Source organism: Gigantopelta aegis, chromosome 6 (genome assembly GCF_016097555.1).
Source record: "Gigantopelta aegis isolate Gae_Host chromosome 6, Gae_host_genome, whole genome shotgun sequence".
In the NCBI taxonomy this organism is placed as follows: Eukaryota; Metazoa; Mollusca; class Gastropoda; order Neomphalida; family Peltospiridae; genus Gigantopelta; species Gigantopelta aegis.
The window spans coordinates 85,503,741-85,521,254 of NC_054704.1; the positions used below are offsets into that span (position 1 = coordinate 85,503,741).

The 17,514-nt window shown below is 39.6% G+C and overlaps 1 protein-coding gene across 1 annotated transcript; it reads left to right on the forward strand.

Moving 5' to 3' along the window:
* Positions 1-704: 704 nt before the first annotated feature.
* LOC121375978 (protocadherin gamma-B4-like) lies at positions 705-17,128 on the forward strand. The gene is made up of 5 exons (XM_041503725.1): positions 705-833; positions 1,184-3,920; positions 14,651-14,773; positions 15,363-15,465; positions 16,487-17,128. Exons 2-5 carry the CDS (start codon positions 1,209-1,211, stop codon positions 17,053-17,055), a joined length of 3,507 nt encoding a protein of 1,168 aa, XP_041359659.1. The 5' UTR covers positions 705-833; positions 1,184-1,208; the 3' UTR covers positions 17,056-17,128.
* The last annotated feature ends 386 nt before the right edge of the window (positions 17,129-17,514 follow it).

Here is a 17,514-nt window from a genome sequence, read left to right on the forward strand (position 1 = left end):
GGCGAAATTAAATATTCTTCTGTGAAACAGAACATCGTGTCATCGGTGCAGTTTTTACTTTAAATACTGACTTGTGTCATAAACAACCAACACACACAGTAATTTTACTTTCATTCAAGAGAGTTATACTTGACAAAACATGTAATCAGTGTTCAAATATTTCAATTAAAAAACAGTAGTTTCAGTTAAATCGACGTGTGACATGAATTTAATCTTTTTTACATCACTCACTGTATTCAAACACTGTCACCAGCTCATTTCTATTTCCAGTTTGGACTCATGCAATAAACAACCCTCAAACAGTGTAATTTTTGTTCCATTAGAAGCTATTTACATGTCATGATGCTACTGACGAAACCAAACCGTAATTATCGTAAATTACGCCGCGGCTATTTGTGCAACAAACGACCACGACCAGTGGTGTATATGGAACACTAACATATATAGACATAAAGCTCGTCTCTGCATGTTAAACCTGCAGTGGAAACCTCACAGCGGGACAGTAGCTGCGCTCACCTTCTTATGTGCTAAATCTTTAAACCGTGCAGATTATACATCAAACCAGGTAAATCCCCGCCTCGAGGAGATGCCTTTTGTGTGTAATTGTCCCAGACAGCCAGCGATCGTGCGATTGGTCGATTGATCCGTACGAGGGCGGGGCTTAGGTATGAAGGGAGTTGAACTCTTCATTACACTCGCGTGGCCGCTGTGCAGTGACAGTTGAGATAAATCTATGGTTCGGAGACGGGAGATTTTATAGTAAGCGCTTCGTCGTGGCAGTGTGTGTGTTTGTTGTATGAAGGAATACTGGGTGGATTCCGTGCGAGGGCAAGGTAATTGTTTCGATATTGTGTTTCGCTGGAAATCGTTGTTAGTAATTGTTTAATACATAACCTCCACAGTCAGACCTGTTGGAGTGGACACAATAAACAGCTATGTACGAAAAGGTGTCCTTTTTACTAATTGTAGTTTTAAAGTATACTTTTTGCCTAGATGGACAAAATCTTATAATACTGTACTCAAATTCTTTGTTTACCCCTACCCTCGGGCTCCAGTCATGTTAAGCTAGATATAGCCCTATTTCCGTAATTATTTGATGACAGTAAATAGTATGTGACATGCGTGTACTTGAATTCATTGATTTTTTTCTCCATTTAATGAATTTGTTGTTTTTCTTTTTCAGAAAGCATGAACTGAGAGAAATAACCATGGGTCATCATTCAAGTCATTCTCTGTTTAACGGACATATCATCTCCATCCATCTTATTCTGCTGATCTGGATCTGTACCGTTGAGAAGTCATCGAGCGCTGAGATCAAATACTCCTACAACATCTCCGAGGAACGGCCTCCCCGCACGTACGTGGGCAACATCCTCAACGACACGAACCTGCGGACGATGGTGAGCGAGGACGACCACGTGAACCTGAGGTACAGCTTCCTCACCCAGGACGACCCTCACATCTCCCTCTTCAGCCTGGACGAACTGAGCGGAGACCTCAGGACCTCGTCTGACCCCAACAAGTCCATGGACCGAGAGTCTCTGTGTCCCTTCACCGCACAGTGTGTGATCGTCATAGAGGTGGCCATCAAGTCGACCATTGACCAGTTCTTCAGGACGGTGGAGTTGGAGATAGTCCTGCAGGACGTTAACGACAACAGACCGACGTTTCCCAAGAACGAAACTGTCGTCGAGATATCCGAGTCGGTTTCCGTGAACACTCCTTTCCCCATCGTGGGCGCCCAGGACAGGGATGCCGGGGTTAACAAGCTGCAGAAATACACCCTGGTACCCGACGTGGACGCTTTTCAGATCGAGTACACTACCAAGGTGGACGGAACCTCTGAAGTGAATCTGTTGGTGAAACAAGAACTGGACTACGAAATTTATACTTCTTATGATCTTCAGCTAATCGCTGAAGATGGTGGAAATCCACCTCTGACTGGTGTACTTCAGATTCATATTAAAGTCGTGGATGTGAATGATAACAAACCGAAATTCGCTCCTGCTTACTACAACACGACTGTTAACGAGAACGTCAAGGCAGGCACGACCATCATCTCCGTTACGGCCACCGACGCCGATAGCGGACAAAACGGGGACATTGTCTTTCGGCTCAGTCCTCACCAGTCACGAAAAAACCTGCAGTTGTTTTCCATTAATAGTACGACGGGGGCTCTCTCCGTTATAGGGGACCTGCAGAACGAGGAAGAAGAGAAGTATGACATCATTGTAGAAGCCAGTGACAGAGGAGTTAAACAATTCACAACGCAGACTGTTGTCACGGTCAAGGTTCTGGACACGGTGAATAATCCACCGAGGATCAGAGTTAATTTATTATCCAGCCGAAACTTCTCCCTCGTGTCTGAGTATGCCAACCTCGGCACGGTGGTAGCCCACATAGCGGTTCACGATACGGACAGGGGTCGAAATGGCATCGCGCACTGTCAGCTGTTGATGCACAAGTATTTTGAACTGCAGGGTTTTGATGTTAATGAGTACAAGGTCATCGTGGCTAGACTCCTGGACCGTGAGCTCGCCCCTGAGCATTCTGTGACTATAATATGTCAGGATGCGGCCAAGCCGCCACAAAGTGCTAACGCCAGTTTTAAAGTGCGAGTGACCGACGAAAACGACAACGCGCCATTTTTTTCCCAGTCGTACTACACAACGTCTGTCTTTGAAAACAACAACGTAGGCGACATTCTGTTTACTGTCACAGCCTCCGACCCAGATGAGGGAATCAATAAAAATATAACATATTCTTTAGTATTGGACACTGGAAATAAATTCACCATCCTGCCTAAAGATGGGACGATTATTGCAAATCATGTTTTAGATTTTGAAACTCAGAAATTGTGGAATTTGACTGTGATGGCAATGGATGGTGGGAATCCACCAAGGTCGACAACTGCCTGGGTTGTGATTAACGTGAAGGACAGGAATGACCAGAGTCCTCAGTTCACACGTCCAGTGTTCTTGTTCAGAGTGTCTGAAGGAATAAAACCCAAACAGGTCATTGGACGCGTTACAGCGGTCGACAAAGAAACAGGGGAAAATGGACAGATCGTGTATGCCAAAACAACTGAATCGAGTGGAAATTCGCCTTTTCGTCTGTTTGAGAATGGAACAATAATTGTAGAGGCTCATATCGACTACGAGAACATATCTAAATACGAATTTCAAGTCACAGCTACCGATATGGGACAACCTCCTTTATCTAGTTCAGCACGAGTGGTGATTTCAGTGGGGGACAAGAACGACAACCCTCCTCAAATAATATTCCCCAACGTGACCCACCATTCCGTCACTCTGACGTTCAGCCACCCCATCGGAGCCGTCATCGCCGTTATTGTCGCTGACGACGGCGACAGCGGTGCCAACGCCAAACTGAGATACGTCATCAGTTCCAGAAACGACAGCGGACGATTCCAGCTGGATGTGAACTCTGGGGAACTCTACACGACTCGAGCCCTGGAGAGGAAGGACGTGGGAGTGTACAGGCTCATGATCATGGTGCAGGACGAAGGAATCCCACCCCTGGCGTCGCACGTCATCCTGCAGGTCTACGTAATCCAGGGCAACGGCTCTGCGGCGACGTCGGCCGCTGGGTTCAGCGAACAGAACATCCTCATCACCGTGTCCATCATATGCGCCACCGCCGTCATCTCCGCCGTCATTGTCCTCGTCATCATCGCCGTCAGACGCGTCGACGGCAGGCGGAACAAAGACCAGGCTCCGGTCTACGTGGAGGCGCCCAACGTCATTACAAACCTCGTGGACAAGGTCACGGTCGACGCCGTTCGCTCTGTGCAGGGAGGTAACCACGGAACAGTAAAAGGTGACGAGGAGTTTGGATTTTTACCAACGTCGAAAGGTGGAAAGTCGAAATCGTCGTTTGAAACAACTAATGAAGTGAAGGTAAGCTAAAAGTACAAATGTATTGAATTGTATTCTGTTGTCGTAGTGGTAGTGGTTGAGGTAGTAGTAATTGTAGTAGTGGCATCAGAAGCAACAGCAATAGCAGTAAAAGGTATACCATTAAAATAATAACTAATAATAATAATTATTATTATTATTATAAATAAGCATTGTACTAGTAGTTGCAGTAGTATCATCATAATCATCATCATCACTTATTATTATTATTATTATTATTATTATTATTATAAATTGATTTGGTAGTGCTGTACTATGTGACCAGTATTATTGGTATAGTGTCAAATTTAAATTAATCTATTTTTCTTTCTTCTTTTTTTAAACTCCTCCTGAAAAATTAAACACATTAAAGGTTCACATTTCATTTTAATGCACGAATACAATTATTTAATGGAAATACTTCTACGGATAAAGATTAATTTTCCGGGTGTCAACAAAATGTCACCACCAAACATGAGTACATTCAACTTTCTCTGAAACTGAAATCGTGTATGTCATACATAATGTATTCCTCCGCCACTTTATTTCCGTGTTGACATCACGACACACACAGACAGACACGCTACCTGTGAGGTATGGTTACCGCGAAGGAAGGTCTCTGCTTGTTCGTGTGATTATTGCCAGTTCGTAGCAAGCTGATATGTTGATATTATGCACATGGTCCCGTGTTGTTATGTTTGCACAGTATAACTAAACATGCCTCATCAACTACCGCTAGTGCTGTCTCTATACGCCCTTCAATATTTGCTGTGTTTCGGGCTGGTTGTTTAAAACCAAGGGTCTGTTACGCCGTCGCCGTACAATCAAATCGTGTGTCCATAAACCTGTCACACACATATGGAAGGGCAGATCCATCACACCTTTTCTGTTTATCGTGCACTTCAACGTGATTGTTTATGGTAATTTCTGCAGTTAATTTAAACACGCCGTGAAACTCATAGACGGCTTCTGGTCGGCTAATATTTGAACACAACGGGCTGGTCTTTACCTGTAATTACCATATAAATTATATACGAAGAGCTAGAAATAGAAACAATATTAGCAAATATTAAAATTAGTTTCAGAATTTTGTAATTGAGTAGGTTCATCTAGTGCTATTCGGTTATTTCATTGGTAGAAATATAGTTTATTGTTTTCTCAAAAGCAGTTGGATTAGGCACAATTTTTCCAACTTACTAGGTCTTCTCCATAGTTATTTTATAATACAGCTTTAATTATAATTTACGTTATCTTGAAAACGTTTATGTGCAGTTTTATTGTTTTTGATTTTTAAAATCGAAAACTCTTTGTAAAATGTATACATTTGATTAAATACAGAAGGTAGGGTTTCATTTGAAAATACAGCTACACTATAATATTAAGCTTAAATTGTATTGAATATTTAGTAAATATATTGCAACCAACGTGGTAATGATAACATTCTAAAATGAATAAAAGTTAAATACTCAAACGTAAAGTTATACATTTAAAAAAAAGAAGTAAAGTTTGTTTTATTTAACGACGCCACTAGAGCACATTGATTTTTTTATCTTATCATCGGCTATTGGACGTCAAACATATGGTCATTCTGACACGGTTTTTAGAGGAAACCCGCTGTCGCTACATAGGCTACTCTTTTTACGACAGGCAGCAAGGGATCTTTTATTTGCGCTTCCCACAGGCAGGATAGCACAAACCATGGCCTTTGTTGAACCAGTTATGGATCACTGGTCGGTGCAAGTGGTTTACACCTACCCATTGAGCCTTGCGGAGCACTCACTCAGGGTTTGGAGTCGGTATCTGGATTAAAAATCCCATGCCTCGACTGGGATCCGAACCCAGTACCTACCAGCCTGTAGACCGATGGCCTGCCACGACGCCGGGCTTATACATTTAAAGTACAGGATATAATTAATTTTCATCATTGTGGTTACAAAAATAGTTATTTTTATCTTAGAATAAACATAGACCATGGTTTATGGTTTTGAATAACGTGGTTATTTTCTTTTCCTTTTCCTCTTATTTTTTTCTCTTTTTATTTCTTTTCTTTCTGGGTTTTTTTTTTTTTTTTTTTTTTTTTTTGTGTTGTGTTGTTTTTTGGGTGTTTTTTTTACATTTGCCATACGAAATATCTCGGGATTTTAAAACAATAACATGGAGCAACCTAAAGTAGGATTGCAGCTATATTTATTTTTAATGTTATTTTATTATGTTATTTATATTGTTATTTATTTTATTTCATTTCATTTTTTTTTTTTTTTTTTTATTTTTTATAATCGTATTATAATTCCCAATTTGTTATTTTATTTTGTTTTATTTTATTTCTTTTCATTTCATGATGTAAACAAAAAAATATGAATTGTTGGAATAATTGTATCAAAATACACCTCTCAACCAGCATGAAAACGAAACCCATAAAATGTTACAATTTGGTTTCGCCAATACAACTATTAAATACATCTTCTCAAACTGTAATTGTAAAGCAAAATATTTCTTTCCAAAACAAACTTGAACTCTTGATACATCAAGAGCTGAGCAGTAATAACTGAGAGAGATTTATTCATTGCCGTACAATAGCAAACATCATTTACCGCGCTCAGGTTGGTGTTTGCTGGACAAACATCGTGTCGTGCTACGATCCTTTTTCTCCCTATTGAGCTGGTCTCGTACCACAGTTCCTTGTTGTCAGTAACTGTTCATATTAACAGCGGTTAGTCCGTTAAGAAGTATGTAGTTTTGTCTTCGGGTTTACTTAACCCTCCATGTCGCCCACCAGAAGCGATTGACTGGCATTGTTCAGTGGGTAGTCAGGGTCACGTCTTTGGACCCTGTGTCTCCGGTTCTCTCTGGGGGCACGCAGATAGTTGACCACAACCCCCTCGTACCCCCCTCCCGTGTGTGCAGAGGATCAGAAAGTCGTCAGGTCAAATATTGGTCTGGCTGAGTTAGAAAAAGGTAATGTCTTGATTTACACCGATGTGCCGGAGATTCCACTAGTTATATTGATTGGAGACAGGTTAGGGTCAAGTTTACGTACATCAAGGTGACGATTTTCGGTGACGTCGATGTTGTTGTTAGACGAGTTTCGCGTTATTCGCTGTACCTGTGTATACAGAAAACAAAACACGGCATGCTGATGACCTTCTGGTGTAGTTGTACATTGATGATTCTGTCCTCGATACATTTGAATTTTGAAGGGGAGTGTGGTTTATTTTTGTCAGTTACTTTATACTAATAGTACGCAGGGATCAATGAGATGCCCCGTCTCTCCCCCCCCCCCCCCCCCCCCCCCTCTCTCTCTCTCCCAAGGGTGAAGTAAAATATAATTTTGTGGCGTTAGTAACCCCAGTCCAGTTCTTGGCCAAACCTTGGACGTTGTGCTTATATACAGTTTAAATGTGTCTTTACTAAATTCCAACCGGCCTCGGTGGCGTCGTGGCAGGTCATCGGTCTACAGTCTGGTAGGTACTGGGTTCGGATCCCAGTCGAGGCATGGGATTTTCAATCCAGATACCGACTCCAAACCCTGAGTGAGTGCTCCGCAAGGCTCAGTGGGTAGGTGTAAACCACTTGCACCGACCAGTGATCCATAACTGGTTCAACAAAGGCCATGGTTTGTGCTATCCTGCCTGTGGGAATCGCAAATAAAAGATCCCTTGCTGCTAATCGGAAGAGTAGCCCATGTAGTGGCCGCAGCGGGTTTCCTCTCAAAATCTGTGTGGTCCTTGGCCATATGTCTGACGCCATATAACCGTAAATAAAATGTGTTGAGTGCGTCGTTAAATAAAACATTTCTTTTACTAAATTCCTCAAGTCCAAAATTTGGAGAAATGAGGACAAGCACATAAAATGCTTGTTTGAAAAATTAAAGTTTGTTTTGCTTAACGACACCACTAAAGTAAATTGATTTATTATTCACCGGCTATTGGATGTCAAACATTTTGTAATGTTTTACACTGTTCGTCTTTTTGTGGGTCATTTTGTAATTGGTCCTCCTCTTGTGTTCTTTTCTATTCTTTCTGTGTGTTGTAAATTATCCCAAATATAATCTGTTCAAATGCGTGTACACCTGTGTATATCCTCTAAAACCTGTTAATGCTACTTAATGTGTTTGTGGATATACTGATACCCGAAGCTTTTTTCTTTCTATTTTCGCTGATTATCGCTTTACACACACGCAAGGCGATACCCCATTGAAATCTTAAATTACCTCATATTGTTTGCTTGTTAGAATCATAATGCCAACAAATGGCCTAAACTGGCATTTTCAGCCTATTGTTTTGTCGATTTCACGACGTGTCAATAGCAGGTTGCACCTTTCCCAGTTCTTTTGCAATTGCTAACGAGGTTCTGCATGTAATTAGTATCTTAAGGGCAGTTCGTCGTTAATCCCGTGCAGCTCGTGTGATCTCTAATTACAACAGTTGTTCTGGCACCTGAACGAACAATAGATGATCATCATTTTGTCCCCGAGGTGTTCGATTTTACCTGGACATGTTATTGGCATCTAATCATTTCGCCCGTAATGTTCTTATGTAACGGTGGTTACGGATTCTGTAATCTCCGTTATTGTCAATGGACAGGAAATAGTGAATAAGGTATTTATTCTTGGGATAATAGAATATGTAATATTCAATCAGGAAATTGTGAATTTTGTTGTTGGTTTAACTGGCATTTGTTGGGCGTCGTCGTTAATGTAAGCATATAAAAATAAACAATTCTTTAAAGTAGAAGGCGATTTTTAGCAAATGGTTTTTTTTCGTGATTTAAAAGAAGAATTATTTTTGTGGTATCGTCTCTTTTTGGATAAATACGTTTTAATTGAAAACAATGGTCATATAAATGTAAAAAAAAAAATCATTAATCGTGCCGAATATTCAACATTTAATCAAAGCAACATATGTAAATATCTGGGGTAATGTTTTATCACCATGGCGAATCTAGTATGATCCTGAATACATTCTCTGGTTTTCTCTTATGTAAACACACAACAACAAACACAATTTGCTATTGTTTCGTTATAAAGTATTAGTTAATAATGATTTTCATTTGTGATAGTAATAATTAGCATTGTGTTGTGCTGACAAAGAACTTTATGTATATATTGATGTGAGCATGCGCCCGATAGCCCCCACTTCCTGTTGGCCTGTCCATCCCATCATGCTCTTGTCAGTTGCCGTATCCGTCCTCTTCGTTTCCCGCCGATCAGACATACGGAAGCTGACACGTCACGTGGCTCGGGGTCTCACCCCACCTTTATATTTTCCCTCTCATCTCAGCGTGACTTTATCTCTCGCCGCGGTGTTTTGGGCTTCTTTCACTGCGAGACAAAGGTATCCGTACCGAATTGGGCTTTAAACAGACATTGTAGTGGAAATTATCGCTGCTTCGCCGTGAAGCGATCAAATTAGTTCTGGCCCCCGCCGACAGGGGGAGTGTTGGGATCTAATTCAAGTGACTTCTGCTTCTCGGGGTGGTTATTAATGTTATATAATTATTATAGCGTGTCAAATTGGAATTTGGGTGCTCGACACCCGCTTGAGTGCGTGGTGGGCGGTGTGTTGTTACCCGCTTCACTTCATACCAGGCCCAAACAGAGGCTGTAGTACTTGAGGAATGGGGCATAAAATCTAACACAATATATACGGGATAGAGGTATTATGCATAGTAACAAAACACCTAGTAGTTTACTATTCGAGGTATAGTAGGGCAGAAATAGCATAACATTTTATTATTCATGGTGTATGAAGCCAGAACTAGGGCAATATGTTTACTGCATGTATTCAGGGTATAATATTATTGAGCTACAATTTGGACTGATGTTTTGTTTACTATTTATGCTGAAGCAAACTAGAAATAAAATTGTTCATGGTGTACCAAGCCAGAAATGTTACAGTATTTTTACTACTTACATTCATGGTAAATCAAGTTATAATTTGGACTGATGTTTCTTTACTATTCATGCTGAACCAAACTGGAAATAAAATAGGTGCCAATATATAAAATATTATTCATGGTGTACGAAACCAGAAATGGGACAGTATTTTTATTTATATGTATTTATGGTATATCAAACTACAATTTGGACTGATTTTGTTTTACTACTCATGCTGAACCAAGCTAGAAATAGGATTGCCGTCAGCATATAAAATAAACAAAACAACAGACATTTAAAAGAAGATTCCTAACTTTAAAGCCATTTGTAATGTTTCCTGTGTACATATTTTATTATTTTTAATGGATTAAAAATTACAAATTAATATTAAAAAATCTGGTTTAGAAAATCAGTGTCTACATATACAGAATGTTTCTGTTCGCCCTAAGGCTTGTAGCCACTCAAACTGATAGTCTGGGCTAAGAAGCGAAGCTCGGAAGATCTACTCAAAGCACAACTTTGTGCGAGACATTAGACTTGTAGTGACTCAAACGGGATTGTGTTTTCTGTTATGTTTTAATGCGTACGAAAATAAACGGTAGCGTCTAATGTGTCCTATGATAAGCATTATGGGAATCACCAATCTATTGGCTATACAACCACTGATATCATAATAAAGAAATTTTAATTACTACGTATATACTCACGAAATAAATGTTCCTGTGCCAGCATTGCACATGGTACATGTTTATGTTTTACGGTGATGAAAGAACAATGAAATCGTTTTCAAGAAATTATTTATAGGTCATTTGTAAACATTATGATATGATTTGCACAATTATTGGTTTGTCATCATCTTTGTCAAATTTCAACTATTTAATTTACAAACTTTACAGTTAATTTGAGACCAATTTATTTCGTGTTCAGAAACCTTTTTTCGCGAGTGTATGTTTTTATAGTCACAAAAAGCTCTAACTAATCACAAACATGTAACAAGGGCTATAAAATCGCGAGGTACCCGAGTTGTCGATAAAAGCTCATCTAATTCATAAATGTTTCAAAGACGATGAAGCCTATTGAGAGCGAATTAATTTTCCACACTGCAAAGCAAATGTGCTCATAAAAACCCGTATAATAATTGCGATCAATACTCGTTTGGTGGTATTTTCACAATACCCCATGAAGCACATTAATAATGCATTATGCCTTGTTTTGTTTTTCTTATTAACCACCGGACAAACACGTTGTCATTTGCCATGAAATCTTTTTTTATTATTATTTTTGTAAGGTTATAAAACTATACATAATACATTGCTATGTAGTTCGTTAGCGAGGTATCTGTGTATGTTATGGTAGCGAAGTACTCTCCTGAGGAGTGGTGGGTAATGGGATCGATCGCCCTCGTTGACCCCCGATGAATTGTCCCTGTCCAGACCAGTGTTTTATAACTGGTATATCAAAGGCTGTGCTTTCCTGGCAGTATAAAAGTGTGTATGAAGTATCTCTTGCTTTCATTTGAGAGAGGTGACCTTGCTAGATACAAAATAGCAGGAGTTTCAGGTCTGTTTTGGAGTATTTCTTTCATTCCATGACGTTTCGTACAAGATATCATTGAGCTTAAATCAGCTGTCTTAAGTCCATGTGGCAACTGCGGGTTTCTTCTCTTTTACAGTACATAAAATAAGTAAATAAACATTCTGTACACTAACTAGGGTTAATACTGAATGTGTTCAGGTGTTGTTGGACAAATAAATATTCTTGCTCTATCCTTTAACATGCCCGAAAACGTTTGAAGTTGAGGTATGACAGCAATGATATCATCTCATAGACTACCTATCTGATAGACACCTCAGCTGTCATGTTTTGATGTCAAATTTCATCTCTTGATTTTTCGTTTCTTTTCATGTAAGAAATAAACTAAAATATTTCTTGACAAGCATTGTCCTATTCCACCACGGCGTTATTCAAAATCTACAGATGAACCGGCTCAAATTATAGCAACAACCTGATGCCTGTGTTGTCTGCGCCATAAACAGGCCGTAAAACGCCGTTATATTTGTTTGTCATTTCACAAAGCAAACACTCCAACACTTGGAAAGACTCTCCCGCAAACAAAAGCAAATCCTAGTAAGTCAATTTCCGTGCTGCAATCTTACTGCGTCCAGTGGCGAATTACCACGTGTTTGCTTCTGCTTATTTAAGAGGGGATTTCATATTGATGAGCGCTTCCACGTCTGGTTGCTGTCGCTGTTATCACAAATACTCCCATGAAAGGGACACACCGAGTGTCATTAGGACTCAGGAGATTCCCTGTTTGTCACACACAAGACAAACACAGCTCATAATAGCGTCCATCTCTGGCCGTGCTAGGTATGGAGATCTGTGTTTGCGTCTCTTCAAAGTTGTTACTTTCCGCTGTTTGGTGCACCTGGGGGTTCTCATTAATACGGTTTGTGCGTGTTGCGGTCCGGTGTGTGTGTTTGTCGTCTGGGGTGTTGATGGAAAACACGAGGTACAAAACGCTTTATACCAGTGTAGTCAATGTTATTACCTTTCTTGTGTCTGAGTAACATACATTCCAAAACTTCTAAAACAGCCAAAGCACTTGTTTATTCTGTTTATTTTACTGAGAGTAAGAAAATGTGTAAAAACCATGATAATGATGATGATGATCATCATCATCATCATGTTGATGATGATGATTATGTTGGTGATAAAAAAAACGATGACAACGATGACAACAATAATGATGATGCTTGTTAAACTATTGCTTCACTTCTTATTCTTATTCTTCCGCTAAGTACTACTACTGCTTTTGCTGCTGTTGCTACTGATGCCATTGCTGCAGCTACTGCTGCTACTGCTACTACTACTGCTACTACTACTGCTACTACTACTACTACTACTGCTACTACTACAACTGCTACTACTATTACTGATACTGCTACTGCTGCTACTGCTGCTGCTGCTGCTGCTGCTGCTGCTGCTACTACTGCTGCTGCTGCTACTACTACTAAAACTGCTGCTACTACTACTACTACTACTACTACTACTACTACTGCTACTGTTACTACTGCTGTTGCTGCTACTGCTACTGCCACTGCTACTGCTACTGCTGCTACTACTACTACTACTACTACTACTACTACTACTACTACTACTACATGTACTAATACTAATACTAATACTAATACTACTGCTGCTGCTGCTGATGATGATGATGCTACTACTACCACTACTACTACTAAAATAATGTTAGACTAAGATAAAACATTGCTATTTTACTGAAGATGTAATTCTCAAGATGGATTCAAGAAGGTCTAGTTTATTTAAATATCCCACAACTAGTAAATAAAATAAAAGATAATCGAAAGTGTACCTGAAACCTCCCTTCACAATCGCTCATTTCCTTTTGCCCGCTCTCCAGTGTTTTGTAGTCATTTCGCCTTAAACCTAATCCATTGTAACTATCTAGGTCTCGAACTGCGCTTATTGTCATTATCGGGACACTATTACTCAAGTTCAAGTACTGAACACAATAGCCAATTCCTGACGCCGGCCGGTCGATCAATGGCGATGTTAATAGAAACACATACATACACATCTTGTTGGTTTTTACACTTTGTAAGAAATCATCGTTTTGCTTTAAGGTATATTTGATAAAAGAAAAATGTGTTAACAACAATGAGTCAGACATAACTCGCTATATGCTGCAGTGAACCACGAACTTTCGTTTGAGAAAAACAGAGACGAAAAAAAGATTATTATTAGTATTATTAGTTAGGCGTTGATCCACGAGGGGGTACTGGGGTGCACACCATCGCCCCGAAATTAGAATGCCTAGAAAATCCGACCGGCCTCGGTGGCGTCGTGGTTAGGCCATCGGTCTACAGGCTGGTAGGTACTGGGTTCGAATCCCAGTCGAGGCATGGGATTTATAATCCAGATACCGACTCCAAACCCTGAGTGAGTGTTCCGCAAGGCTCAATGGGTAGGTGTAAAGCACTTGCACCGACAAGTGCTCCATAACTGCTTCAACAAAGGCCATGGTTTGTGCTATCCTGCCTGTGGGAAGCGCAAATAAAAGATTCCTTGCTGCTAATCGGAAAGAGTAGCCCATGTAGTGGCGACAGCGGGTTTCCTCTCAAAATCTGTGTGGTCCTTAACCATATGTCTGACGTCATATAACCGTAAATAAAATGTGTTGAGTGCGTCGTTAAATAAAACATTTCTTTCTTTCTTTTTGCCTAGAAAATCCAGTATTTGACAGAAGAATGTACTAGTAATACATGTTTTTTTATTGCTTGTTATTTGAGGATACGTAATACCAGGGTCGGCTTCGTTTTTGTGGGGAACATTAACTATATAATTACGGTATAATGCATATTATTGTTATGTGGAATACTACAGGCGTCCTTCTGAAGTTGCACTCCCTCATTAGAAAAACCCTGCATCCACCCCTGGTAGTAGTAGTAGGAGGAGGGTGTAGTAGTAGTGGTAGTAGTAGTGGTAGTAGTTGTAGTGGTAGTGGTGGTGGTAGTGGTAGTGGTAGTGATAGTAGTGGTAGTTGTGGTGGTGGCGGTGGTGGTGGTGGTGGTGGTGGTGGTAGTAGTGGTAGTAGTATCAGTAGTAGTCGTTATTGTCTTTGTTGTTTCAGTTGTTATTAAGTAAAAGCAGATTGTGTTTATTTATCATGCGATTGTTTGTCTTCACTATGAACATATGTTTCATATAATCACATTTCATCACAATACACTATATATAGTATTATAATGTGACTGACTTTATCATGAAGGTAAATATGTTTCATATAATACTGTTCCACGACAAGACTCTAACGCCTGTGGTTGTGTTTCAGGACAGGTCTAAATACAGCGAGGTGTTGTTTCAGCCGGACGGTAAACTCGACCAGGTCTCAGTTCTCAGACTCCACCAGACAGTACTACAGACCTACCACGGGGACCAGCTCGACTCTCAACAGGTACGTACACACGTCCCGTAGTATAATGAATAGCGTTTGGTTCTCTCTTGTCTTGGACACATATTCTGGGGACTACAGTCTTACCACGGAGACCAGCTCGACTCTCATAGTACCATACCAACATCTCGCATATCGTTACTACCTGTAGTATAATTAATATGCTTGTAGTTTGCTTGAAATTATTTAATGCATATGTTGAATTTGCTTTTTGCTGTCATTAAATTTTTTTTTTTTACAAATTGGATTTTCGTCTTGAAATGTGTTCCTATTTCTATTTGAAAGTCAAAAGAACATTTTTTAAAAACACAATTCTGCATTTTGAATACAGAAAACATGTCTGACGTTTATTACTTTAATAGTTTCAATATTCAATTATTGAACTTGCATATAATGAAGCATTGGCTGGCCATATTTTCATAGCAAAGAAATGTTAAATTAATTAACCTTTTGGCCCATTCTCTTTGGGACAATCCTAAGTTCAACCACTAGACATATAACAAAAACGTATGCAGATAACCAATTATATTGTAACTGTGAAACATATGGTGTATACATTACCAATTTTAATAAATCGGAATTCGTTTTTCAGAAGGTAGCAGCTTGGCAGAGGTCACAAGATGACCTTCAGAGCGACACTTCTGGCGACACCACTACAAGTGACAGCGGAAGAGGTGGTAGTGAGGTTGATATAAGTAAGTCATTCCTGTAATCTAATTACAAACTTATTATAAATTTTTATTTGTCGTTTGCTTCATTTGACAAACAATTTCAAGGCGTTTTCTTTAGCATAGCAATAGAATCACCTTTTCCCGACCTACTTTCACGATTTTTATTTAATTTATCAAATAATTACAATTATCGACTTTAAGTGACTCTCTCGGTAAAATAAAATGTGGTGTATTTTGGAACCCTCATGTATAGTGGTGTTGAAACAATATGCTTCTGCTGGTGCAGAACCTAGTGGGAATTTCCATCTGTTTGCATAGTTGGTAGAGCACTGGACTCTAACACAGAGTCATTGGTTCAAATCCTCTTAGTGGAGTTTGATTTATTTTACATTTGTGTTATATCTACGCGAAGACGCTTCAGCTGTTTATCTTCCTCGAGCATCTTCCGGCAATCAGAATACTTAGGAATGATCGAAATTGCTGGCGAAACAAAACAAACTCTCAAGTTTACTATTCAGCGCATCAACGTCGCGAAATATGTTGATTAGCCATAGCTGTTGACTCTATTGGTTCCCTTCCAAACCACTGGTAGAGAGAGAGAGGGACAGCCAATCTGGGGGCAAAAAGCAGAAATGGAAAGATTAAAAAAATATAGAATAAATAGGAAATTTGTAACAAATGTCGAATTTGTGGGATTGTTGTTGTTGTTGTAGTTCGGAAGTTTGTATATCCTGGGTGAGCAAGATTTGGTTTTGGGGTTTTTGTGTATGTTTTTTTGTTTGTTTGTTTGTTTGTTTTTGTCTTTCTTCTTTTTCCTTTTTTCTTTCTTGTATTTTTTTTCAAGATGTCAACCATGACAAATTGGAAGGCTGCGTTAATATTGTCTTTGCATAATTACTGTAAAGTGCGGTAAAAGCGGTTACATGTGATTGCTTTATCAGTTATACATTTAAAACCAAATACTCAACATTCTGTGTGTTTTGACTTATAAACAGCGTTACCAACCAATAGCAATGTTTATTTATTTTTTGTTTTCTTATTGTAGATGATGTCCACGACATGTCAACCCAGTCAAGTGTTTTAAGTCCTAACCACAGCTCGCTCAAATCCGCGCCAAAGATTCCTCCGCGCCACAGCTCTCGGAAACACGTGACATTCAGTGACAGTGCGCCGAAGAAACCTCCGCGTTGTTCTGTAGTTCCAACAAAACATTCCAACATCTACACCACCCAGCAGCCGCATCCTTACAGCAACGTGTTGGAGCAGATTCCTCAACAAGAAAGACACGATTCAAAAAGTGCAAACACACATTTCGGATTCACTGTTCGTAGTCCGACGTTTTCAAACGATGACTCGAGTGCTTTCATGACAACCAGTTCTTTCAAACCGTTAATCAATCTACCCGGTATTATCCCGGGGGTAAGTACGGCTGGGCGGGAGAATCGAGTGCCCATGGACGACGGTGTGTCACACATACGGGACTGGCGAAACGACAGCATCGCCACGACAGACGACGGCGACGATAGATCGACGACGACGTCTGGAAGTTACACAATCGACAACGACGACCATTGGTTGAATTTAGACTATGACGTCAGAGATATCGTCGTATGACGACATCCACTGACTCAGTGATGTGTGTATGAATGAGAGTGTTGATGACGAATAAATGTGTATTTTATTTTTTCATAAGCATTTTGTTTTTTATATTAATAAAATGGAAACAATCTGATGGATTTGATTTGAAAATATATTTTGTTGCATATACACGTAGTATATAAACTAAAGGATTGGAGGAAAATTATCCAACTTACAAGGCCTTCTCTCAAAAACAAATAACAACATATGCGATTGCAATTTGCCAGAAAGTTAACAAAACAAATGAAAAATGTAAAAGAAACAATAAACATAAATAAAAAGGGGTGTTGCGTGAATTAGACATAGGGTAAACTATGGTTGTTGTCAGTTTTTATATATCCTTGCGATTTGCGTTACCTTTTCTAGAAATTGAAAACAAATTTATTTCAAATTATGTTAGCAAGATCTTCAAGCGTATTGCGTTATATTTTTCAA